General features: G+C 40.4%; 1 protein-coding gene across 14 annotated transcripts in view; it reads right to left on the bottom strand.

The window, feature by feature from the left end:
* Positions 1–27265, bottom strand: part of Phldb2 (pleckstrin homology-like domain, family B, member 2) — a 218987-nt gene that overhangs the window by 102174 nt on the left and 89548 nt on the right. For all 14 annotated transcript variants that reach the window (XM_039088877.2, XM_039088879.2, XM_039088880.2 and 11 more), the window contains exon 2: positions 12173–12287. In XM_039088877.2, the coding sequence (XP_038944805.1) occupies positions 12173–12281 (109 nt within the window). In that variant the 5' untranslated portion in view covers positions 12282–12287. The remainder of the gene's footprint in view (positions 1–12172; positions 12288–27265) is intronic.

Genomic DNA, 27265 nt, shown 5'->3' with positions numbered 1-27265 from the left:
TCAACTTCTTAAGGGAAGAAAAGAAAGGTTTTATTATACATATGCATGTTCACGTACACACACACACACACACACACACACACACACACACACACACCAGCTAAAATAATTCTGACAATAAAAGAACAGCTGGAGGTATCATTCTGATTTTAAGCTATTCACAAAACTATAGCAATAAAGAGTGCATGGTATTGGTATAAATACAGACATTGATTAACGAAAGAGAATTGAAGACCTGGACATAAGTCCTCACACTCATGGACACCTGATTTTTGATAAAGAAACCAGAAAGAAAAAATACATTACAGAAGTGCATCTTCAACAAATAGTGCTGGTCCAACCAGATATCTGTATGTGGAAGAATATAAATAGATTCAATCTATCACCCTACAGGGAAATCAACTACAAATGGACCAACGTCCTCAACCTAAGACTTGATAGTGTGAATCAGGTAGAATAGAAGGGAGGAAATATGCTCAAACTCATTTATACACAAAAGGATTGTTTAACAGGATCCTGATAGCACAAGATATTAAAATCAATAATTAATAGATGGGACCTCATGAAGCTGAAATGCTTGTGTATAGCAAAGGATGCCATCATTTAAGGAAAGAGATAGCCTACAGAATGGAAAAAATAATACCAACTCTCCATCTGACAGAGGGTTAGTATGTAGAATATACAAAGAAGTAAGGACCAAACAAATAAGCAAATGAACTGAACATCAAGAAAACAAACAACCCAACCTAAAAATGGGCTACAAATCTATACAGAGAACTTTCAAAAGATGATACATAAATGGGTGAGGAAAACTTTTAAAAAAATGTTGAATATCCTTAGCCATCAGGGAAACACAAGTTAAAATGATAAAATTTTATCTTACCCCAGTCACAATGGCCAAGATCAATAAAACAGATGATAGCACATGTTGCTGAGGAGACAGGGGAAGAACAACACTTATTCATTCCTTATGGGGATACAAACAGGTACAGTCACTATAAAAGTCAGTGGGGAGGTTCCTCAAAAAGCTGAAAATCAATATATTATAGATCCAACTATTCCACTCTTGGGCATATACACAAAGGACTCTACTAAAGAAAAACTTGCTTGTCTATGTTCATTGATGTGCTGTTCCTAACAGCCAGTATTTGGAAACAGCCTGTATGTACACCAACTGTTGTATGGGTAATGAGCATGGCATTCCATTATACAATAGAATTACTTGGATGTTAAGGAAAATGAAATTATGAAATTTGTGGGTAAATGGACAGAGCTAGAAATCATCATCCTAAGTGAGATAACCTAGACCCAAAAAGATAAGTATCTTCTGTGTACAGGTTAGCTTTTATGCTTTACATGTGTTATGTTTTATTTAGAATATCCACAGGAGTTATGTAGCTAAGGAGGGATCAGAGGGGAGAAGTGGGTCTTCCAAAGAGGGGAAATAGAATATAAAGTTACAAGGGTAACCTCACTCAGGATGGTTACCCATGTAACTTCATATCATCCTGAGTGAGGTTACTCAATCACAGGAAAACATACTTTGTATGCACTCATTGATAAGTGGATATTAACCAAAAAGCTCAAATTACCCAAGATGCAATCTACAGACCACAGGAAGCTCAAGAAGGATGACCAAAATGCAGATGCTCCCACTTCTTCTTAAAAGGGGGGAAATATTCATAGGAGGGGATATGGAAGCAAAGTTTAGAGCAGCGACTCAAGGAATGGCCATTCAGAACCTGACACACATGTGGCCCATATATATATATATATATATATATATATATATATATATATATATATATATATATATACAGCCACCAAAACTAGGTAAGATTGATGGAGCCAAAAAAATGCATGCAGAAAGGGACTGGATATAGATCTCCTCTGACAGACACATCCAGAGCATGTCCAATACAGAGGTCAATGCTAGCCGCAAACCACCGAACTGAGAATAGGACCCCCTTGCAGGGAATTAGAGGAAGTATTGAAAGAGTTGAAGGAGCTTGTGACCCCCATAAAAACAACAATGCCAACCAACCAGAGCTTCCAGGGACTAAATCACTACTGAAAGATTATACATGGACTGACCCAGGGCTCCAACTGCATATGTAGCAGAGAATAGCCTTGTTGGGGCACCAGTGGAAGGGAAGGCCCTTGGTCTTGCCAAAGTTGGACCCCCAGTGCAGGGGAATATGGGGGAGGGCAATAAGGAGGATGTATAGGGGGAATACCCATATGGAGGAGGGGGAGGAGAGGGAATGGGAGTTTATGGACAGGAAACCAGGAAGGAGAATAACCTTTGAAATGTAAGTAAAGAAATATATAATAAAAAAAATTTTAAAGTTACAAAGGGATAAAGGAGAAAATAAATGAAGTGGGTAATGAGAGGGAAAGGTAGAGGAGGGAATTGGGAAAATAACTAATACTAAAGGTTTTTTGAAAGGCTTCCTACTGTAAAGGCCTTCTAAAATATATATAGAAAGGGAGTTTGAGTGTAGCTACCATGTAACAGGGAAGACAATACGCCAACTAGACATCATAAAATACATCAAGAAATACCCCCAGCTACATCCTTTTGACTTATGGTCCATAGATTCCCCTGCCAAACATCAAAGCATATGGTTAATGCTCTTGGCTAATCCTCACACCCTGAGGGTTAGACCCTATTGCTGAAGACACCACATATGGAGAACATAGAACATGGAGAATTTGAGCTGGAGCTCTACTAGAAGCATCACCCCTACTAGAGCTGGAAGATGCTATATATACATGGTACTGGGGGATAAAAGAAAACATCAATTTCACCCGGCTACAAACCCTGTGTGCTAACATAGGATCTTGTCTGGAAGATATGTCCACTTTTCCTTTCTTAAAAAGTCTATTCCACATGGGAACTGTAACCATTGTTAAAGAGAACTATGTAAGATATGCTCACTCTTGGAAGAGTGGTACAAATGTTATGACTTTTTGATTGGATTTAAGGCCTAATTCATGAGATGGAAACCATATCTGTCACAGTTAATGAGGCCAAGAATCTGAGGCTAGACAGGTCATGGACCTAAGAGGAAGCCTACTACTATTTTTGTGCTAAGTGAACATAGCATTAAAATGACTCTTAATGACATGCTGCTTATAAATCAGGGCACCACTTTATTCTCCACAGAGAACCTCATTCACACAGAAGATGATAGTTCACAAAAAGATCCACAACTAAGCAATGTTAAGAGAGTGAGAGACTTTGGAGCACTCGGTCATAAATAGATTGTAAGAGCTAGAGGTGGTGGGTGGACCCTATAAATGGTGTCTTCCAAACACAACAGAGCTGACATACATATGAACTCACAGACAGCACATGAGATAACACACACAAGACCCACACAAGTTCAAGCCAGATAAAATCCCATCAGGGAGAAAATGGAGTAGGCACAATTTCCTACCCTTAGTCAAGGAGTTATTTGCAATTGATAGCTTCTGAGTGGGTAAAGGTCATTTTCTTCAATGTCTAAGACAGGCCCCATATTCAGGAGGATTTGGCCAACACAGATCCAACTTGATTACTTTTGCAAATTTTTTGTTTTCGTTTTGGATCTTTTAAGGAAGGATCTAGAAGGAATTGAGGGAAGGGAAAGACTATAATCAAAATATATTGTATGAAATTCTCAAAAATAAATATCAAAGAAGAATGGAATTATACATGGCTTAGTCTATTTGGAATTTATATTATTGTTGTTGTTGTTGCTATTGTTATTAACATAATCTCACGTAGTTCAGACTGTCTGCTAATTCATGATCCATTACTGATACTTCCTATGTAGGTACTACAGATATATAAGCCATTTTGAAATGCTTGGAGTTATTTATTTTGCATTAGCATACCTCTTCCTTTCCCTGCAGTGAGAACTACCAAATCTTTATAGCCCTTAACCAGTCTCCAACACTTGCAGCAAACTGTTTGCACTGCTGTTCTTTGTGATACCACAACTATCTAAAGAATCAGGAAGCCGTCCTTTTCAGAGTGCTGTAGAGACACGGTTGACTTGGAGGCAGGCAAACCTAGGTTTAAACCACAACTTACTACTGGCTATGCAATTGGAATCAATTGTTTACCTTCAGGAAGAATTGAATTGCTACTCTGAAGAACTCATATTATAAACTAAGATAATTATGTCCATACCAGGTTTTCTCTCACAGATGATAGATAGCAAAAAGAGAGCACTCAAAAGAAAAGTTGCAAACCACCCTGCCCTTCTGTAGAACTGATCATCACAATGAACACTATCTTAGGTAAGCTGAATGCCATGTCATGTATTCCTTATAGAACTCAGTGACCTGACAATCATTCTCTCTCTTAAAAAAATATATATGTACTTTCATTTCTTAGAAAAGCTGTCATTAATTTTCACATGGAATTGTAGTCACTGTTAAAGAGAACTATGTAAATCCATGTTTTTTTTCATATCCTGTTTTTCAGGAAGCCCGTAGGCGAACCTCTATCAAATTATTATATAACAATAATAAAGATTTTTTAATTCTTCGTTAGTTTCTGTCTTTGCTGTCTTTTTATTCCAATAACTTTATCAGATGCATAGATTTTAACTTTATGTTCTCAAATACATACTTAAATAGATACACTACAAACAACCTATTAGTTACTTAGGTTAACATAAGAAAATGAACTAAAAATAAATTAGAGGTCAGTTTAACCTCCCAGGAGCACAGAAAGCCAAATGCTTCATTTTTATCTCTTTGGTCCATTAGCTAATTATTCCCAAAGTGACATTTTATGTGTAAGCTATCACAAGATGTGTCTTATAAGTAACAGAAGGCTCTAAATACATTTAAACTGATAAATTTGAGTATCAAATGTTTTTGTGTCTGTTTCACATTTTTTTTTCTGTGAACTTATGCTGTAGTCAGGCAGGAAAAGGATTCTCTCTCTGCATTTGACAGCCTGTGGTGTGTGTGTGTGTGTGTGTGTGTGTGTGTGTGTGTGTGTGTGTGTGTGACTGATTAATGTATTCCAGCTGCATTTATTCTGGCTTACTTTTCCAGTTATAATCACTTTTCATGCATGGAGGGCTTAAAACAAAAGTTGCATTTTTCTCGGTTATCTTTTTATTATAGAAAATAACAGCTCTGTGTTCCTTGATATGACAGGACACACAGGTTCTCTCTTCTCTCTGTGGTCTTTATTCTTCCTTCTATCTGAATTTCACCATCCATCCAGTTATCTCACACCAGGGTTTCAAGTTCATCTGTAATAATATATTTAATACACTAGAGACTTCTGATAGCTCGGAAGAGGGATCAGGGTTCAGAACATAAAAAAATGTCAAAACAAAGTCAACTTTACAAAGCACCTCTCTGTTCTCTTCAGTGTACACAGATGTGCGGATAATGACATACCTCTCCTTGGGGATTTTACTGGCCAGCATAAAGCTATAACAGAGTGGTATACATAGCTTCTCAGCCACAACACAGATGAGTATAAATAGTGTTTCTGTGGTCAATGAATTCTTCAAAGAACATAGCATATTTGACCTTCATAATACAGGAAGGGGGGCTTTCTAGACAGAGAGAATGGTGTGAGCAATACAAGAAGACAGTAGGTTCCAGGGAGTTTTGGGATATGGTAAATGACAGCCTATAGAGACGAAAGAATACGAGGAGGAGAAAAGAAGGTAAGATCTAAGAAGATAAGATCAGATTTGGTTGTGGGGGTTGGGAGACATAGACTTGAATTTCAGACTTCATACCTAACACTATTTAAATTATATCGCTTCTAAGTTGGTCTAAGTTTTTCCTTGCCTGACAAACACAGGAAGAAGCAGTGACTGTAGGAAGTAGAGCCTCATTATACAGGGAGAGGATGTAAGAGAAAGATGAATTCCAGCTACAAAACTGATGCTCCAGTCAAGCCCTGGAGATGTTATTTCCTGTGTTAATCTAGAAGTATCCCTCATCAAGGATGCTCAACCGAACATTCTCAGATGTCCAGTTTGGGCACTGGGATCTCTCTACTCCTCACAGCCATCTTATTTTTCTCCTGTTATACTAACTCTACAGTCAGAGATCTTAAAAAGATCTTATAGAAATGAGCAGGAAATAGCTATGATGTTGGATCAAGTGTGAGTGTGGCGGTTTGAGTGAAAATGGCTACTGTAGGTCCATAGAGAGTGGCACTATTGGGAAGTGTGGCCTTGTTGGAGTAAGTGTGGTCTTGCTAGAGTAAGTGTGCCACTGGGGGTGAGCTTTTCAGTTTCAAATGCTCAATCCAGATCCAGTGGCTCTGTCTTCCTGCTGCCTGCTGAACCAGGTGTACCTCTTCAACACTGTTTCTGCTGCATTCCACCATGTTTTCTACCATGATGATAATGGACTAAACCTCTGAACTGTAAGACAGCCACAAAAGGTTTGACTTTATAAGAGTTGCTGTGGCCATGGTGTCTCTTAAGAGTAATAAAAACTCTAACACAGTTGGACTGGAAATTTAGTGATACACCCTACTGTGTCCCCAGAGACTCAGGGCTGCTTGCTTGACCATTTTCAAATGTCCTACTTTACAAGGATGCTTTCATTGTTTCTCTCAAGGAACTGGAAAAGCCAGCCATTCAAACTGTCATGATAATGTCCCCTAACTCTGAATAGATATCAAGTTTTAGTGCTCAGTGAGTGAGTATCAATGGATTAAAGAACTAATTCTGATACCCACAATAGTGTGTGTGACTGCTGTCATGTTCTTATGTTTATTTGAATTTCCAACTGTTCTCAAGAACAGGAGTTTCTGTAACCCACAAGTATGTCTAAAGAAGATGATAGAAATACATTACTATGTTCAAATGAGAACACACACACACACACACACACACACACACACACACACATCATAAATGAACTAAAGCCATTTGTAGTGACAGTCTCCTACTTCTAACTTTCAGAGATTGATTCCTTAGGTATCAGTATTATTCTTCCAAGAGTGACAGAATTTCTAGAAAGTCTGGAATGATGATACAAAACTGTAAACTGCCCTCCTCCTGCCCCATTCATGTAAGAGACTGAGGAAGGAAATCATGAGTTCCAAGTCAACCTAGGCAACAAAGTGAGAACCTGTATCACAAAACAAAATACCCTCAAACTAAAGAAAGCCAACTGGAATTACCTCCAAAATGTTAACATTAATATAGAAATAAAATACATCTTCATTGCTAACATTGGAATTAGCATTTACAACCCAACAATGCACAAGAGGAAAAGTTACAGAAATTAAAATGAATTGACTACTTATGAAGCATATATGAATCTGTCTAAAGGGTACATTTTTTTTCTACATCAGGATTAAGAAGAGAGTTTTCTGGGGATCTATTTTCTCTAAAAAACAAATTCTAGATAAGGGTTGTTGTCCCCCTCCCCACCCACAGCTGAAGTGCTGGAGGAAAAGTCACATACAGAGTATCACTCTCTAAGTCCATTGGGTACTAATGAACCACCAACACAAGTCCTTAGGTGGTTTTGAGTTTCTTTCCTACAGAAAGCTACTTTGGTCCCACATCCAAAAGTTATCAAAGTGTCCATCCATGTGGAAAATTCCTTACAAGGCAGTTCTGAGGGCCCATGTTCATGAAGTGCAACATTACCCAGGACAAATAATTCACTGACAATTAACTTCTTAGAAGAAAGTTGTAGCGTTCATGGGTCATTAGCATTTCTTGCAACCTGCTCAGTGACTTTGCAAATGATTGAGCACTGCGGTCTATTGGAGTTATCAATCCCTTTGTTTCCACTCAAATCTCACAGTCCTCAGGACAGGAAAAAAGGATGCTCGGGACACAGATGGAGAAATGTGGGGGCCATGCACTGTATACTAACATAGAAGCTACACATAAGCATATTGGACCACACACACACACACACACACACACACAGAGAGAGAGAGAGAGAGAGAGAGAGAGAGAGAGAGAGAGAGAGAGAGAGAGCACTATCACCAACCCCCACGACCTCTCCAGTCCTCTTTCGTTATTGTGTTCTGCAATTAATAGATCAGCCACATATCCAGCCACCCAACTTCTCGATCTGGAAAATGCCTTTCGTCTTCATTCTTCCTAACCCTCTGTAATAATCTATTGTTGAACCATATCACTTCTTCCACTTACTAGCATTTGTTGGTTTGTTTAGCACCATTGGGGGCAGAGTCTTTTACATAAAGGCAAGCATTCTATCACCAAGCTACACTTCTCATCGTGACTTCCTAAGTATCAGCAGTACTCCTCTCTGTCTCACTCGCTTCATGGACCATTTGTTACTTTAACTCCAACTTCTTGAGATAGCTAGGGTAACCTCAGGAGTGAAGGAGCAATGGAACCTCATCTGGCCTGGGGACATGCACTGTGGGACACGAACACACATATGTAAGTGTGAATGTCAGAGGATCACTTAGGGGCATTGGTTTTCTCCTATCATGTAGGTCCTACAGATGAAACTCAAGTCTTCAGGCTTCTCAGCAGATGCCTTTACTGACTAAATCATCTTGAAGGCCCAGTTATTCATTTTTTGAAGCTCAGGTTTATGGTTGGATGTCGAGTCTCAGGAGGTACAGGCAGCCAAACACTGGCATGGTAATTCCCTAATAAACGAAGCTTCTAACCTCAATATCATTAAGTAAAAGTTTTAGTTATTTTATTAGTTTTCTTTCCTCTTCACAAAATTCTAGCTTTTGAGGGTTGGAATCTAACTCACCCTTATATATCCACACGTGTTTACTCAGATATGACAAAAACATAATATATCTGTGGGGTAATTATATATATTGGCTATCTATAGTGAAAATATACTCTTCAATGGTTCCTTCCAACCCTTTAGGTTTGAGACAGAATAAATTAAGAATCCTCAGTGTAACATGAGACCAAGGATATGGAAATACACTTGGTTACTTCAGGTCATCTCCCTTCAAACGGAATGCCATGTTCTCTCTCCCCTTCCTACAAGGAAGAATGCTACCAGTATAGTAAATTGTTGTTCCCACCTTCGTAAGCAGCTTACTCCATGTCAATCAACTGAAAAGCTAACTTCTTCATAAAGTTTTTTCCATGTTCGATCTTGGTTAGTAGGTAGCAAAGTATCAAAGTATATTATACTGCTATGGTGTAATCTTTCTCTTTTATGTCTCAAGATAGGCATTGCCTACAAATTACAGGCTTGCAAACTTTCACAGAAGAGTAAGAGGATCCCCTTTGTTTACACACAAATATAGTAATGAAGGGAAGGAAGGGGAGAGAGAGGGAGGGATGGAAAGAGGAGATAGAGAATACACATATATGCTTGTTATTGTTTTCCTTTTCTGGACTGCCTTAGCACAGAAGCTTTCAGTTGAGCTCCCTGATTCTAGAACTAAGCAGAATGACTAAATGAACAAACAAATCTCATCTTCTGTCACATTTTTCTAACGCATAGGGATTCTGAAGTGCAAAGACGATCTCAGGAGATCTGCAATATACCTAGCCTATCTCCAAGTCCTGTGGTGGCCAACACTTGACACAGAATAAAATTAATGAAGAACTCACGAATTTTATGAGTCCATTTATTCTTTTTGAATAGCAAAAATATTTTTATGAGAATTTCAACCTGTACTATTAGCCTTGTGAGCTGGAATGAGTCTAGTACAGACTGGTCCTTTCTTATAGGAAACAGGAAGATCAGTGTTCTGTTAGAGACAACTCCTGGTACCTTTCTCTGTATATCCCACATCACTCTGTTTTTGCGTGGATGTTGATTCATAAAGACTGATGAATGACTAGTTATGACCTCTTTACAACAGCTTCTTCGGTTTGAACTGATTTTCAATAAGCGTTGGGTGGGTAAAGAACAGTAAACTATAAAATACCACTTAACTAGGTCTGGAGAGATGTCTCAGTGGTTTTCCTGAACAAAACACCAATGGCTTATGCTCTAAGATCAAGAATCGACAAATGGGATCTCATAAAACTGCAAAGCTTCTGTAAGGCAAAGGACACTGTGGTTAGGACAAAACGGCAACCAACAGATTGGGAAAAGATCTTTACCAATCCTACAACAGATAGAGGCCTTATATCCAAAATATATAAAGAACTCAAGAAGTTAGACCGCAGGGAAACAAATAACCCTATTAAAAATGGGGTTCAGAGCTAAACAAAGAATTCACAGCTGAGGAATGCCGAATGGCTGAGAAACACCTAAAGAAATGTTCAACATCTTTAGTCATAAGGGAAATGCAAATCAAAACAACCCTGAGATTTCACCTCACACCAGTGAGAATGGCTAAGATCAAAAACTCAGGTGACAGCAGATGCTGGTGAGGATGTGGAGAAAGAGGAACACTCCTCCATTGTTGGTGGGATTGCAGACTGGTAAAACCATTCTGGAAATCAGTCTGGAGGTTCCTCAGAAAATTGGACATTGAACTGCCTGAGGATCCAGCTATACCTCTCTTGGGCATATACCCAAAAGATGCCTCAACATATAAAAGAGACACGTGCTCCACTATGTTCATCGCAGCCTTATTTATAATAGCCAGAAACTGGAAAGAACCCAGATGCCCTTCAACAGAGGAATGGATACAGAAAATGTGGTACATCTACACAATGGAATATTACTCAGCTATCAAAAACAATGAGTTTATGAAATTCGTAGGCAAATGGTTGGAACTGGAAAATATCATCCTGAGTGAGCTAACCCAATCACAGAAAGACATACATGGTATGCACTCATTGATAAGTGGCTATTAGCCCAAATGCTTGAATTACCCTAGATCCCTAGAACAAACGAAACTCAAGACGGATGATCAAAATGTGAATGCTTCACTCCTTCTTTAAATGAGGAAAAAGAATACCCTTGGCAGGGAAGGGAGAGGCAAAGATTAAAACAGAGACTGAAGGAACACCCATTCAGAGCCTGCCCCACAGGTGGCCCATACATATACAGCCACCCAATTGGACAAGATGGATGAAGCAAAGAAGTGCAGACCGACAGGAGCCGGATGTAGATCGCTCCTGAGAGACACAGCCAGAATACAGCAAATACAGAGGCGAATGCCAGCAGCAAACCACTGAACTGAGAATAGGTCCCCCGTTGAAGGAATCAGAGAAAGAACTGGAAGAGCTTGAAGGGGCTCGAGACCCCAAAAGTACAACAATGTCAAGCAACCAGAGCTTCCAGGGACTAAGCCACTACCTAAATACTATACATGGACTGACCCTGGACTCTGACCCCATAGGTAGCAATGAATATCCTAGTAAGAGCACCAGTGGAAGGGGAAGCCCTGGGTCCTGCTAAGACTGAACCCCCAGTGAACTAGACTATGGGGGGAGGGCGGCAATGGGGGGAGGGTTGGGAGGGGGACACCCATAAGGAAGGGGAGGGGGGAGGGGGATGTTTGCCCGGAAACCGGGAAAGGGAATAACACTTGAAATGTATATAAGAAATACTCAAGTTAATAAAAAAAAAAAAAACACTTAATGCTCTTCCAGAGGACCTGAGTCCTATTTCCAGCACTTACATGACAACTCACATCGGTGTGTAACTTCAGGTTCAATGGATTTGCCACACACACATATGTTCAGGCAAAACACCAATGCACATAAAATAAAAATAAATACAATCTATAAAAATAATGCCACTTAACTAAAGCAACAAGCTGCGATTGCATGCCTCAGGCTATCTTCCTTCTTCCTTGTGTATTCAAAGACTCTAACATTTATACTGGAGGATTCCAACTTATGGTGGTTTGGATGAGACTGTCCCTGTACTTAAGCCCTTGGTCTTCAGCTGGTGGCCCTGTTGGGGAGGTTTAGGGGATATAGACATTTTGGAGGATGTATATCACAGTGTGCAGTAGGAGTTTAAAGTTCTGAGGTACTTCTAGTTCGCTTTCTCTGCTTTGTGCTGTGGTTTGAGACATGAGCTCCCAGTTCTAGGTGTCACGTGCCTACTGTTTGCTGCCATGTCTCCATGTCTTGTGACTTTTATCCCCCCGGAATTGTATGCCTAAATAAACTCTTTCTTCTAGAAGTCTCCTTGGCCACAGTGCTTTGCTACAGCAATAGAAAAATAACTAAGGTCCAGTTCAATCCTCAAACGTGTTTGCGATTCATCAGGAAACTTTAAAGACTTATCTACATGCTAAGAGAGACCTTACCAAAGTGTTCTGGGTCATCAGCTTCACCATTCTTGGGCTCCTCTCTTGGTTCATCTTCCTCCTCCATAGGGACCTCCTGATGATTCTCAGAGGAGACCCTGGGATCCATATCAACCTGCATTCACCAGGAAAGAAATCATAGATGCTATGACTGGGAAGTTGAAAACTAAACTAACCTACAAAAACTGAATGTCGACAAGGCTTCCTTTGTGAAACCCAGATGTTGAACATCTGGGAAGCACTACTGTTGACATTGAAAATCAGACATCCTGGGGTCAGCATATCTCATCACTGACTCTCCATTGAACAACACTTAAACACCAGCCTCATCACTATCAAAAACACACACTTCTTGGGTAGGCTAGTTATCTTCCTTTTAAAAAACTGATACCAGCAAACAAATACAACTGTCCCAATTTATCCACAAGGCTACATTCAAAGAATTCTTATGGAAGTATGACTTTTTAGATATCACCAAAACCTATATAGGCCATGTATTCCTTTTACCTACGTGTCTGTGATAAATTTTGATTTATAAATTAGGCATAGAAAGAGATTAACAGTAACTAATAATAAAGCATAATTGTAACAACATGCTATAACAAAAGTTTGTGTGGACATTTTCTTTCTCTTGTTCTCTCAAAATAACTTAAGGTAGATCTTAGCACCTTCAGTATATGATTTTAATGTTTACTTTCTTACTAGGTTGAAAATTTCTACCCTCTGACAGGAAACAAAGGCTTTTCCTTGGAATATCATAACTGTCACGGCCCAGTTTTGGATGTTTTTCTTATCACTATGACAGCATTGCCAACAAAAACAACTGGAAGGGGAAGGGTTTATTATGACTCATGGTTCAGGGGATAGTGTCCAGGCTGACAGGGAAGAGGTCTGGCAGCAGTAGCTATTCATGGCCACGATAATGAGAGTATATGGTAGCTTCATGAAGAAAAGAAAGTAGGCTGGAAGTGTCGCTGAGATTCAGTGCTTCCAATCTGACCCTATGGCTCACATCTGCGATATAGGGCCTATGTCCAGAAGGTTTCTTCCATACATGGCCACCAGCTGGGGACCCGGAAGTTAAGCACACGAAACCTGCAGGATAGAGTTTACACTCAGACCCAGCTGGAGACCAGGTAGGTAAGCACGTTCACTTGTAGGAGACGGTTCACACTCATCATAACAATGACTATTAAAACAGTAAGCACAGGGCTGCACCATGGTGTCCAGAAACTCCATTCCTGTGCACTCACAGAAGAAATGAAACATGTTGTATAACACATGTGATTGTAAATGTTACTCTCATTATTCCTAATGTCCAAACAGTACAGGCAACCTAGATGTCACTGCACAGATATGAGTCAATGTCATCTGGATGTTGTCAGAAGGACACAATATCCTGTTACGGCTGAAACTTGGACACATGATGTTAAATGAAAGAAGACAGTAAAGACTCACATATTTTATGATTCTATGGTTTTTCATTTAATTTTTTAAAAACACTTATTTGTGAATGCATGTAGGTGCACGTTCATCAAGCTATGTATATGGAAGTCAGAGGATGAGTCACAGAACTCATTTCTCAATTTCTATGGATTGTGGAATTAAACTGAGGTTGTTAGACTTGGAGATAAGGACCCCTTGCCCACTGAGGTATCTCCTCAGTACTGTGTGATCCTATGTTAATGACATGTGTGACATAGGCAAATCCGCAGCTGCAGGAAGTATGTATTTTACGAAGTTGAAGCTTCTCCAAAATAGTCTTTAAAAAAGAAGGTCGAAGTTTGAGGAAATTAAAATTAACAGAGGCAAGAGTTTAAACACTGCCAATGACCAGATAATAACATCAGCTATCACAATGAACACTCAAGGTCTATAGGACTTAAAGGCAAATCTCTCCATTTCTACATAATACTCTTTCCCTTGTCTTTTCTTATCATCAAACCCCCTTTGGTGGGTGCTGTTCTCCTAAAGACAATATGGAGGAAACCAAGTCCAACAGGTAAATATATTTACAAGTGGTCATCTGGCATCACTGCAAATATTACCTAATTATTAGATTAGATTTCAGAGTACAGGATCCATTTGTACATTAGAAGATATTCCATGGGACAAGAAAGATGGTTCCATGGTCAATATTAGAGTATGGCTCCTAGTACCTGCATTAGTCCTCTCATAACTACCACTGATGTCAGATCTTCTTCTGGCCTCTGTGGGCACCAACATACATATACTCACACTTGCACACAAGTGTGTGCATACAAATACACAAATAAAAATGAGAATATATCACGACAAGATAAGATTTGCTGTGGATGTGCAGGAATGATTCAATACGACAAAATTCTACTCTCCTAAATATAAGATAGAAAATATGTAGTAAGGTAAATGAGTAATCACACGGCCATCTCCATATACATATATAAATACAAAACTATATGTATGTATGTATGTATGTATGTATGTAAGTATGTATGAATGTATATAATCCTGTTCCTGACTAAAAACAAAAACAAAACACTCACCAGGATAAGAATGGGTTGTATTCAGCCAGAATACGGCAAATACATAGGCGAATGCCAGCAGCAAACCACTGAACTGAGAATGGGACCCCCTTTGAAGGAATCAGAGAAAGGACTGAAAGAGCTGAAGGGGCTTGAGACCCCATATGAACAACAATGCCAAGGAACCAGAGCTTCCAGGGACTAAGCCACTACCTAAAGACTATACATGGACTGATCCTGGGCTCCAACTGCATAGGTAGCAATGAATAGCCTAGTAAGAGCACCAGTGGAAGGGGAAGCCCTTGGTCCTGCCAAGGCTGGACCCCCACTGAATGGGATTTTGGGGGGAGGGCAGAAATGGGGGGGGAGGATTGGGAGGAGAACACCCATATAGAAGGGGAGGGGGTGGGGTTAGGGGGATGTTGACATGGAAACCGGGAAAGGGAATAACATTTGAAATGTAAGTAAGAAATACCCAATTTAATAAAGAGGAAAAAATATGATAAAAAATGAATGGGTTGTATTTCCTAAACATGGTACCTTGGTCTAAAAGTATGCATTATGAAGAAATGGTACAGGGGTTTCCACTCAAGCTAGAAGGAATATGGGTCCTCATTAACTCTGACACTCATAGGTACTGTCCTAGACTCTATAGACTAGAGGTACTAACTAAACCATGTAAGAAGACAATAAGAATAGAGAGTGGAAACCAAGAAATAAAACTATAGACAATAGGTGATAGAGTAGGTTACACTGCGAACCTGAGAAAGTCCATAATAAGCCAGGAACATTATAGAATATCAGACGTTTTTCCCTACTGAACATGAGTTGTTCTGAAAGTACCTAAGAGCCCTGCAGACTTTAATATGTGACTCTTCACAAAAACACACTCCAGCAAACCACACTCCAGGATCCAAATCAGGAAAGGATCCCTGACAGACTGTCTTACGAAGCCCACGTTTAATCCATTGTCCCAGTTATCTCCAGTGGAGGAACACATGTTCCATTTGGATGTCATGTCTCTTCAGCCTTTTCTCAGCCTGGAGGAACACAGCACACGGCTTCTCATGGACTTCCTCGTCTTCCTTCACTCCACTGAGGAATAAAACGTCACGGAAAATGCGTGCACAGAGACCACAAACAAAACCCATCTTGCCAGACATAAAATGGCTAATTAACTGAGCATGGAGCAAAATGTGGAACTGATAACATGCTTTTATCTCATATGAAGCATAAAAGCTTTGAAGTCGGCCATAAAGATAGGAACACGTTAGTCCATTCACTCTTCTCTGGATTCTTTCTAGATCCAAAGCACAATCTGAAAATGGATTTCGGATCTGACTTGTGTCCAAGTTAAGTTTGTCAAGAAAGCCTGCCTTTCCTGTTAATGCTAACCAGGCTTTCAGAGAGCACAGCTGTCCCTTGTTTGCTAGTGTGTGCTCCTTGGAGGTCAGAAACCTGATTGCCTCAGGCTTGATTGAGGTTTCCTAGAAACCTGACAGATTATTACGTAGAATGTTTGTGTAGATTTCTTTAAATGCAAAGCCTGCCTATTTTTTATAATTACGTTTTTTGGCTTAAAATAATTAATTTTCATCTTCCTTGCCTCTAAAGATTGTTTAAAGTGTATTGTTCCATGAATAACTTTCTCAGCCTCTGTGGGTACAGATAAAATAGGCACAGCCCCCTTTTCTTCATTCTCAACAGAGAAATAGTCCACATGCAATTTTTCTCATCCTGTGGGGCACAACCCCTCAAAGGTCCAAGACCTTTAGACAGAGGTCACCTAAGACCATAGGAAAACACAGATATTTATGTTACAATTCATAGTAGTAGCTAAATTACAGTTAGGAAGTAGCAACAAAAATAACTGTCTGGTTGAAGTCACTGAAACATTAGGAAGTGCATTAAAGGGTTGCAGCATTAGGAAGGTTGAGAACTATTGTTTGAGAATCACTGTCTGTTTTAGGAATCTCAACTCAGGCCAATTAGGATTCATGGCTTTGACACTGAGAATTTCAGAGAGCTAGCCAGTGTCAGAACCAAGTTCTATGGGGCCAGGGTAGGGGCTGTTCCTCCTTTACCTGTATCCCCAGAGGCCAAGAAAGTTATCCATAGGGGGAAAAACACTTTAAAGCAACCTTCACAGTCGATGTGGATGAAAATTAATGACTTTAAGAAAGATATTTTAATTTAAGCTTGAAAACTAAAAGAAAAAGAGGTGCAGAGAAGTTAAGTGGGACATGTCCACATGCGAGCACCGAAGAAGAAATTGTGTGTGTGTGCGCGCATGTGCTCACGCATGTGTGTGCCTGTGTGTTACATGTGCGAATAAGTGTGTGTATATGTGTGTGTGTATGTGTGTGTGTATGTGGGTCTGTGTGTTCATGTGTGTGTGCCTGTGTGTCTAGGTATGTGTGTGTGTGTGTGTGTGTCTGTCTGAGTCAATGTATGGGCATGGTACATGTCTGTGTATGTGTGTCTGTGCATGTGTGTGTGTGTCTGTGTGAGTCAATGTATGGGCGTGGTGCATGTCTGTGTATGTGTGTCTGTGTATGTGTGTGTGCGCATGTGTTTTCTTCTTTAATTGTGCCCCATCTTATTTTTTTGAGACAAGGTCTCTCACTGAAGGAGATTACAAATTCAGCTAGACTAACTTTAGCCAGTAATATCCTGGGACTCTTTTTTCTCTACATCCCTAATGCTGGGGTTACCTGCAGGCATGGTTTTTGTAGTGTGAATACTGAGAATCTGAATACAATCTTTACAGAGGCACTTTTCCAACTGAGCCACCTCTCCAGTTGCACGCACACTGCTTCTGACTCAGAGCATATCATCGCCATGCATTGTGAGGAGCATTGTAAGGCCGACGAGTGAGAGGCCACCGTCCATGTCACTTCTGCTGGCTGCAGATCAGCAATTGTCTGGGGCTATCAAGTTCAGTAATGAACACAAGTGCAGTCGCCATGAGGACGGTTATAGAATCAAAGGCCTCCATGTCCAAAATTACTCCACAGTTTTTCTACTGCTCATTTATATGTCTCTGATCGTAAAAACTGATGACAGCTATGGAAACCAATATGCATTGCTTGCTTACTGTCTATAGGTGTGTCTAAGTACTCAGCAAACACAGTCGTGGGAGACTTGAGGATGCCAAATTATCTTTCCATGACAAGCCACAAGCCATATTTACAGGTACAAGTTATATCTTTAGTTGGTCTGACACACTGCTCTTAGCATGTGATGATGGCATCTGTCCATCATGAAGTAGAGATCTACACTTCTTCCCTCACATACACCTCAGAACATAAGTGATGCTGTGGGCTTCATCAAGGAGACCAGGGGTTATGAAGACTTTGGCCAGGCCATTGAGGAATATTTCCCCTTTGAGCCTAAGATGTGAGGAAGAGGAATGACTACAATGAAATTTGTATATGAGGCATTTTTCATGAGAACCAGCACTGAGTAGATGGGTGAGCAAAACCAGAAGATTTCCATTCTTGCCCCTGAATGACTCTGGTTGATGCATAGTGGGATATAGGTGAGATGTTTCCTCTGAGTAGATCTGTGAGCAATCCAAATGTTGTCATCGTTTCAATGCTGAGGTTGGGAGGTCTTTTCCTAAGACTAAAGAATTAGAACTTTTGTTTTAACCAGCTCTTGTTGGGGATGGTTACTTGGCACAAAGTAGTGGTTGTTGCTGGGGAGAAGAACCCTATTCTCAAGTGTCAGAGACATGTCATTCTTTTAAAATTTTAGTACTCTGTGCCCCTTTATAATATGCTTTCCACGTGATATGTGTTGGATGCATATTTGTTGGTTTGAGCTGAGCTAGAGTAAGGATATGTGTGGTACTTCATGCTCCTGGGTGGTCTAGCTGTGTTGTAGATAGTAGGTCACCTCAACAGTCTGCAGCTGTCTCTTTTTGGAAACTGATCTTAGCATTAAGTCTTCAAGAGTTGGCTATAGTGCCTTAGATGGTATGGTTCAAGGTAGGTTCTCTCTGTCCCCCTGTCCCTCTCTTCTTTCAAATTTTTAAACAAGGGAAACAAGAACAAAAATAGTGGCGTTCAGCTCAACTGCACGGGATCTCTCCCATATGCTGAGATCATCACTTTTAGTACTGAGTGCTCACAGGACATTACAGATATGCATGAGGTGAGTTTTGAGAGAATTGATACAGTGGTTGTGGGAATAATGACAGACTGAATACAAGAATACCAGCCTGAAGGTGGATATTAAAGTCAGATAGCACGCACGCGCGCGCGCACACACACACACACACACACACACACACACACACACACAAGTAGCTGTGTGGATATCAAGTCAGGAGTATACGACAGATTGGTACATGAAGGCAGGAAATATTTCAGAAGACTTTGATGAACTGAACTGGCTTGGAAAGACATAAAGGACTTTGGCTAGGATAAAGGTTAGTCAAGCAATCATCTCAGTAAGTTGATGCTTATAGAAATTAGTCCATGTAGGATGCTTTACTATTGTGCTATCTCGGCTACGCAACGCTATATCAAAAAAAATCGATAATAAACCTATACTGAGCTAACCAATATAAACAACCCTGGTAACCTTCAACAAGACTGTGGTAAAACGGAATGGTGTCAGAGGGGATAACTCTCTTTCACCTCTGCGGAACTGCAGGGTTTAAACGAAAGGAGCCAAGTTGGAGGCCAATACAAGCAATGGCACCTGATGTTGTTTTCCTTTCATTAACATTTTCTATTGGCATAGTGATGGTCCGGCCTCAGCATGACAACTTCAACCTTGTGTCATCGCACTTCACTCTGACACTGTCCCCTGTAGTTCCTGTACCCCACATTCGGCTGGGACCCTTTCGTGCCCCAGTTAGTTCCCCCTCTGCTCCTTTATTACAGGATATCTGATTTCTGTTAGAAGCAGGGGTGGGGCGGCAGCCTAAATGTCACTAAAGAAACAGATAAATGCCACTTCCTTCTGGATACTAAGAATAACATGGCATTAAAATACCTATATCAATTAGTTTGTAGAATTTTACCTTCTGCGCTCTCTCTCTCTCTCTCTCTCTCTCTCTCTCTCTCTCTCTCTCTCTCTCTCTCTCTCTTAAATGAAAATGTGAGAACACCTCACATCCTCAAATCCCAAACCACTACAAGCAAACAGAACCACTCACACTAAAGGTAATGTCTGAACAGATTGTTGGATTCTGGGTAAAGCTGATGATTAGATGTAGAGTAATTGTATTTCGTATAAAGTTGGGCTAAGCCAAAGCTTTGGATTGTGGGGAGAGCTGTGGTAATTGCTGGAAGAACCAAGGATGTGCCCGGCCATGCTTTCTAGGTTTTGGTTTTTCATAAGAATTCAGACAAGAGATCGAGTCAGTGTGGAGTGAACTTATTCCAGCTAGAGTTGTCGGGTGAAACCAAGGCTCCTGAGTCAGCACCGTGGGGTCAGAACCCTAGATTATTTCTGCTGATGCCTGATCCCAGGATCAGAGGGAGTATTTCTCTAAAAGGTAGCTTATTCCACATGTCTGTCTACCAATATTTACCTCTCCGGTTTTTACCCTAATATGAGAGTTGATGGGAAGTACAATATCCTACTCATAAAAATTGAGTCTTTATGATCTCATTTCCCTACTTCGAACTTGCTTATATCTTTAACCTATTATTTGTGTGTGTATGCATGTATATATGTGTGTGTGTATATATATATATGTAGCTACATATATATATAAACTGTATATTTAATGAGCACAGTAACTATATATCATATTCACTTTCCTATGTCTGTTTACATAGATATAGAAAAGTATCTCTATAGGCCTATTTTTTTTTTATTAACTTGAGTATTTCTTATATACATTTCGAGTGTTATTCCCTTTCCCGGTTTCCGGGCAAACATCCCGCTCCCCCCTCCCCTTCCTTATGGGTGTTCCCCTCCCAACCCTCCCCCCATTGCCGCCCTCCCCCCATAGACTAGTTCACTGTGGGTTCAGTCTTAGCAGGACCCAGGGCTTCCCCTTCCACTGGTGCTCTTACTAGGATATTCATTGCTACCTATGGGGTCAGAGTCCAGGGTCAGTCCATGTATAGTCTTTAGGTAGTGGCTTAGTCCCTGGAAGCTCTGGTTGCTTGGCATTGTTGTACTTTTGGGGTCTCGAGCCCCTACAAGCTCTTCCAGTTCTTTCTCTGATTCCTTCAATAGGGGACCTATTCTCAGTTCAGTGGTTTGCTGCTGGCATTCGCCTCTATATTTGCTGTATTCTGGCTGTGTCTCTCAGGAGCGATCTACATCCGGCTCCTGTCGGTCTGCACTTCTTTGCTTCATCCATCTTGTCCAATTGGGTGGCTGTATATGTATGGGCCACATGTGGGGCAGGCTCTGAATGGGTGTTCCTTCAGTCTCTGTTTTAATCTTTGCCTCTCCCTTCCCTGCCAAGGGTATTCTTTTTCCTCATTTAAAGAAGGAGTGAAGCATTCACATTTTGATCATCCGTCTTGAGTTTCGTTTGTTCTAGGGATCTAGGGTAATTCAAGCATTTGGGCTAATAGCCACTTATCAATGAGTGCATACCATGTATGTCTTTCTGTGATTGGGTTAGCTCACTCAGGATGATATTTTCCAGTTCCAACCATTTGCCTACGAATTTCATAAACTCGTTGTTTTTGATAGCTGAGTAATATTCCATTGTGTAGATGTACCACATTTTCTGTATCCATTCCTCTGTTGAAGGGCATCTGGGTTCTTTCCAGCTTCTGGCTATTATAAATAAGGCTGCGATGAACATAGTGGAGCACGTGTCTCTTTTATATGTTGAGGCATCTTTTGGGTATATGCCCAAGAGAGGTATAGCTGGATCATCAGGCAGTTCAATGTCCAATTTTCTGAGGAACCTCCAGACTGATTTCCAGAATGGTTTTACCAGTCTGCAATCCCACCAACAATGGAGGAGTGTTCCTCTTTCTCCACATCCTCGCCAGCATCTGCTGTCACCTGAGTTTTTGATCTTAGCCAATCGCACTGGTGTGAGGTGAAATCTCAGGGTTGTTTTGATTTGCATTTCCCTTATGACTAAAGATGTTGAACATTTCTTTAGGTGTTTCTCAGCCATTCGGCATTCCTCAGCTGTGAATTCTTTGTTTAGCTCTGAACCCCATTTTTTTAATAGGGTTATTTGTTTCCCTGCGGTCTAACTTCTTGAGTTCTTTGTATATTTTGGAAATAAGGCCTCTATCTGTTGTAGGATTGGTAAAGATCTTTTCCCAATCTGTTGGTTGCCGTTTTGTCCTAACCACAGTGTCCTTTGCCTTACAGAAGCTTTGCAGTTTTATGAGATCCCATTTGTCGATTCTTGATCTTAGAGCATAAGCCATTGGTGTTTTGTTCAGGAAATTTTTTCCAGTGCCCATGTGTTCCAGATGCTTCCCTAGTTTTTCTTCTATTAGTTTGAGTGTGTCTGGTTTGATGTGGAGGTCCTTGATCCACTTGGACTTAAGCTTTGTACAGGGTGATAAGGATGGATCGATCTGCATTCTTCTACATGTTGCCCTCCAGTTGAACCAGCACCATTTGCTGAAAATACTATCTTTTTTCCATTGGATGGTTTTGGCTCCTTTGTCAAAAATCAAGTGACCATAGGTGTGTGGGTTCATTTCTGGGTCTTCAATTCTATTCCATTGGTCTATCTGTCTGTCTCTGTACCAATACCATGCAGTTTTTATCACTATTGCTCTGTAATACTGCTTGAGTTCAGGGATAGTGATTCCCCCTGAAGTCCTTTTATTGTTGAGGATAGCTTTAGCTATCCTGGGTTTTTTGTTATTCCAGATGAATTTGCAAATTGTTCTGTCTAACTCTTTGAAGAATTGGATTGGTATTTTGATGGGGATTGCATTGAATCTGTAGATTGCTTTTGGTAAAATGGCCATTTTTACCATATTAATCCTGCCAATCCATGAGCATGGGAGATCTTTCCATCTTCTGAGGTCTTCTTCAATTTCTTTCCTCAGTGTCTTGAAGTTCTTATTGTACAGATCTTTTACTTGCTTGGTTAAAGTCACACCGAGGTACTTTATATTATTTGGGTCTATTATGAAGGGTGTCGTTTCCCTAATTTCTTTCTCGGCTTGTTTCTCTTTTGTATAGAGGAAGGCAACTGATTTATTTGAGTTAATTTTATACCCAGCCACTTTGCTGAAGTTGTTTATCAGCTTTAGTAGTTCTCTGGTGGAACTTTTGGGATCACTTAAATATACTATCATGTCATCTGCAAATAGTGATATTTTGACTTCTTCTTTTCCGATCTGTATCCCTTTGATCTCCTTTTGTTGTCTGATTGCTCTGGCTAGAACTTCAAGAACTATATTGAATAAGTAGGGAGAGAGTGGGCAGCCTTGTCTAGTCCCTGATTTTAGTGGGATTGCTTCAAGTTTCTCTCCATTTAGTTTAATGTTAGCAACTGGTTTGCTGTATATGGCTTTTACTATGTTTAGGTATGGGCCTTGAATTCCTATTCTTTCCAGGACTTTTATCATGAAGGGGTGTTGAATTTTGTCAAATGCTTTCTCAGCATCTAATGAAATGATCATATGGTTCTGTTCTTTCAGTTTGTTTATATAAGGGATCACGTTGATGGTTTTCCGTATATTAAACCATCCCTGCATGCCTGGGATGAAGCCTACTTGATCATGGTGGATGATTGTTTTGATGTGCTCTTGAATTCGGTTTGCCAGAATTTTATTGAGTATTTTTGCGTCGATATTCATAAGGGAAATTGGTCTGAAGTTCTCTTTCTTTGTTGTGTCTTTGTGTGGTTTAGGTATAAGAGTAATTGTGGCTTCATAGAAGGAATTCGGTAGGGCTCCATCTGTTTCAATTTTGTGGAATAGTTTGGATAATATTGGTATGAGGTCTTCTATGAAGGTTTGATAGAATTCTGCACTAAACCCGTCTGGACCTGGGCTCTTTTTGGTTGGGAGACCTTTAATGACTGCTTCTATTTCCTTAGGAGTTATGGGGTTGTTTAACTGGTTTATCTGTTCCTGATTTAACTTCGATACCTGGTATCTGTCTAGGAAATTGTCCATTTCCTGAAGATTTTCAAATTTTGTTGAATATAGGTTTTTATAGTAAGATCTGATGATTTTTTGAATTTCCTCCGAATCTGTAGTTATGTCTCCCTTTTCATTTCTGATTTTGTTAATTTGGACACACTCTCTGTGTCCTCTCGTTAGTCTGGCTAAGGGTTTATCTATCTTGTTGATTTTCTCAAAGAACCAACTTTTGGTTCTGTTGATTCTTTCTATGGTCCTTTTTGTTTCTACTTGGTTGATTTCAGCTCTGAGTTTGATTATTTCCTGCCTTCTACTCCTCCTGGGTGTATTTGCTTCTTTTTGTTTTAGAGCTTTTAGGTGTGCTGTCAAGCTGGTGACATATGCTCTTTCCTGTTTCTTTCTGCAGGCACTCAGCGCTATGAGTTTTCCTCTTAGCACAGCTTTCATTGTGTCCCATAAGTTTGAGTATGTTGTATCTTCATTTTCATTAAATTCTAAAAAGTTTTTAATTTCTTTCTTTATTTCTTCCTTGACCAGGTTATCATTGAGTAGAGCATTGTTCAATTTCCACGTATATGTGGGCATTCTTCCCTTATTGTTATTGAAGACCAGTTTTAGGCCGTGGTGGTCCGATAGCACGCATGGGATTATTTCTATCTTTCTGTACCTGTTAAGGCCCGTTTTTTGACCAATTATATGGTCAATTTTGGAGAAAGTACCATGAGGAGCTGAGAAGAAGGTATATCCTTTTGCTTTAGGATAGAATGTTCTATAAATATCCGTTAAGTCCATTTGGCTCATGACTTCTCTTAGTCTGTCTACATCACTGTTTAATTTCTGTTTCCATGATCTGTCCATTGATGAGAGTGGGGTGTTGAAATCTCCCACTATTATTGTGTGAGGTGCAATGTGTGTTTTGAGCTTTAGTAAGGTTTCTTTTACATATGTAGGTGCCCTTGTATTTGGGGCATAGATATTTAGGATTGAGAGTTCATCTTGGTTGATTTTTCCTTTGATGAATATGAAGTGTCCTTCCTTATCTTTTTTGATGACTTTTAGTTGGAAATTGATTTTATTTGATATTAGAATGGCTACTCCAGCTTGCTTCTTCTGACCATTTGCTTGGAAAGTTGTTTTCCAGCCTTTCACTCTGAGGTAGTGTCTGTCTTTGTCTCTGAGGTGTGTTTCCTGTAGGCAGCAGAATGCAGGGTCCTCGTTGCGTATCCAGTTTGTTAATCTATGTCTTTTTATTGGGGAGTTGAGGCCATTGATATTGAGAGATATTAAGGAATAGTGATTATTGCTTCCCGTTATATTCATATTTGATGTGAGATTATGTTTGTGTGCTTTCATTCTCTTTGTTTTGTTGCCAAGACGATTAGTTTCTTGCTTCTTCTAGGGTATAGCTTGCCTCCTTATGTTGGGCTTTACCATTTATTATCCTTTGTAGTGCTGGATTTGTAGAAAGATATTGTGTAAATTTGGTTTTGTCATGGAATATCTTGGTTTCTCCATCAATGTTAATTGAGAGTTTTGCTGGATACAGTAATCTGGGCTGGCATTTGTGTTCTCTTAGGGTCTGTATAACATCAGTCCAGGATCTTCTGGCCTTCATAGTTTCTGGCGAGAAGTCTGGTGTGATTCTGATAGGTCTCCCTTTATATGTTACTTGACCTTTTTCCCTTACTGCTTTTAATATTCTTTCTTTATTTTGTGCGTTTGGTGTTTTGACAATTATGTGACGGGAGGTGTTTCTTTTCTGGTCCAATCTATTTGGAGTTCTGTAGGCTTCCTGTATGTCTATGGGTATCTCTTTTTTTAGGTTAGGGAAGTTTTCTTCTATGATTTTGTTGAAGATATTTACTGGTCCTTTGAGCTGGGAGTCTTCACTCTCTTCTATACCTATTATCCTTAGGTTTGATCTTCTCATTGAGTCCTGGATTTCCTGTATGTTTTGGACCAGTAGCTTTTTCCGCTTTACATTATCTTTGACAGTTGAGTCAATGATTTCTATGGAATCTTCTGCTCCTGAGATTCTCTCTTCCATCTCTTGTATTCTGTTGGTGAAGCTTGTATCTACAGCTCCTTGTCTCTTCTTTTGGTTTTCTATATCCAGGGTTGTTTCCATGTGTTCTTTCTTGATTGCTTCTATTTCCATTTTTAATTCCTTCAACTGTTTGATTGTGTTTTCCTGGAATTCTTTCAGGGATTTTTGCGATTCCTCTCTGTAGGCTTTTACTTGTTTATTAATGTTTTCCTGTGCTTCCCTAAGTGTGTTCAGGTCTTTCCTGAAGTCCTCCAGCATCATGATCAAATATGATTTTGAAACTAGATCTTGCTTTTCTGGTGTGTTTGGATATTCCATGTTTGTTTTGGTGGGAGAATTGGGCTCCGATGATGGCATGTAGTCTTGGTTTCTGTTGCTTGGGTTCCTGCGCTTGCCTCTCGCCATCAGATTATCTCTATTGTTACTTTGTTCTGCTATTTCTGACAGTGGCTAGACTGTCCTATAAGCCTGTGTGTCAGGAGTGCTGTAGACCTGTTTTCCTCTCTTTCAGTCAGTTATGGGGACAGAGTGTTCTGCTTTCGGGCGTGTAGTTTTTCCTCTCTACAGGTCTTCAGCTGTTCCTGTGGGCCTGTGTCTTGAGTTCACCAGGCAGCTTTCTTGCAGCAGAAAATTTGGTCTTACCTGTGGTCCCGAGGCTCAGGTTTGCTCGTGGGGTGCTGTCCAGGGGCTCTCTGCAGCGGCAGCAACCAGGAAGACCTGTGCCGCCCCTTCCGGGAACTTCAGTGCACCAGGGTTCCAGATGGTCTTTGGCTTTTTCCTCTGGCGTCCGAGATGTGTGTGCAGGGAGCAGTCTCTTCTGGTTTCCCAGGCCTGTCTGCCTCTCTGAAGGTTTAGCTCTCCCTCCCACGGGATTTGGGTGCAGAGAACTGTTTATCCGGTCTGTTTCCTTCAGGGTCCGGCGGTGTCTCCGGCAGGGGTCCTGCCGCTCCTGGGCCCTCCCCCACGGGAGCCCAGAGGCCTTATACAGTTTCCTCTTGGGCCAGGGATGTGGGCAGGGGTGAGCAGTGTTGGTGGTCTCTTCCGCTCTGCAGCCTCAGGAGTGCCCACCTGACCAGGCGGTTGGGTCTCTCTCTCACCGGGTCTGGGAGCAGAGAGCTGCTGCGGGCCGGGATCCGCGGGTGTGGGACTTCCTATATGCCTATTTTTATATAGGTCAATGGGTGGTTATTGAAATTTGTCTTTGAATGGTTGTATACTGGAATATATTAAATAGACTGAATGCATAATATAAAAATTGATCCCATCTGGGGTATTAGAGTGGTATGTTATAAAGGCAGTGTTTTATTACAGAACTACTGATTACTTCTCCAGATGGATTTAAATTGACACTTGTAAGGAAATGCTTGCAAAGGAGGGCCCTAATAGCTCATTGACTTAGAAATACACTCCTGAAAAGATGTCTTTTAGCTTCATTGCTCCAGATTTTCTTGAGGAAAAGAAACACTTGGATACTTCACTGAATGAACAC

Source organism: Rattus norvegicus, chromosome 11, assembly GCF_036323735.1.
Source record: "Rattus norvegicus strain BN/NHsdMcwi chromosome 11, GRCr8, whole genome shotgun sequence".
NCBI lineage: Eukaryota > Metazoa > Chordata > Mammalia > Rodentia > Muridae > Rattus > Rattus norvegicus.
Note: the sequence above shows the minus strand (reverse complement) of the source record. Positions and strands in the feature narration are given on the sequence as shown.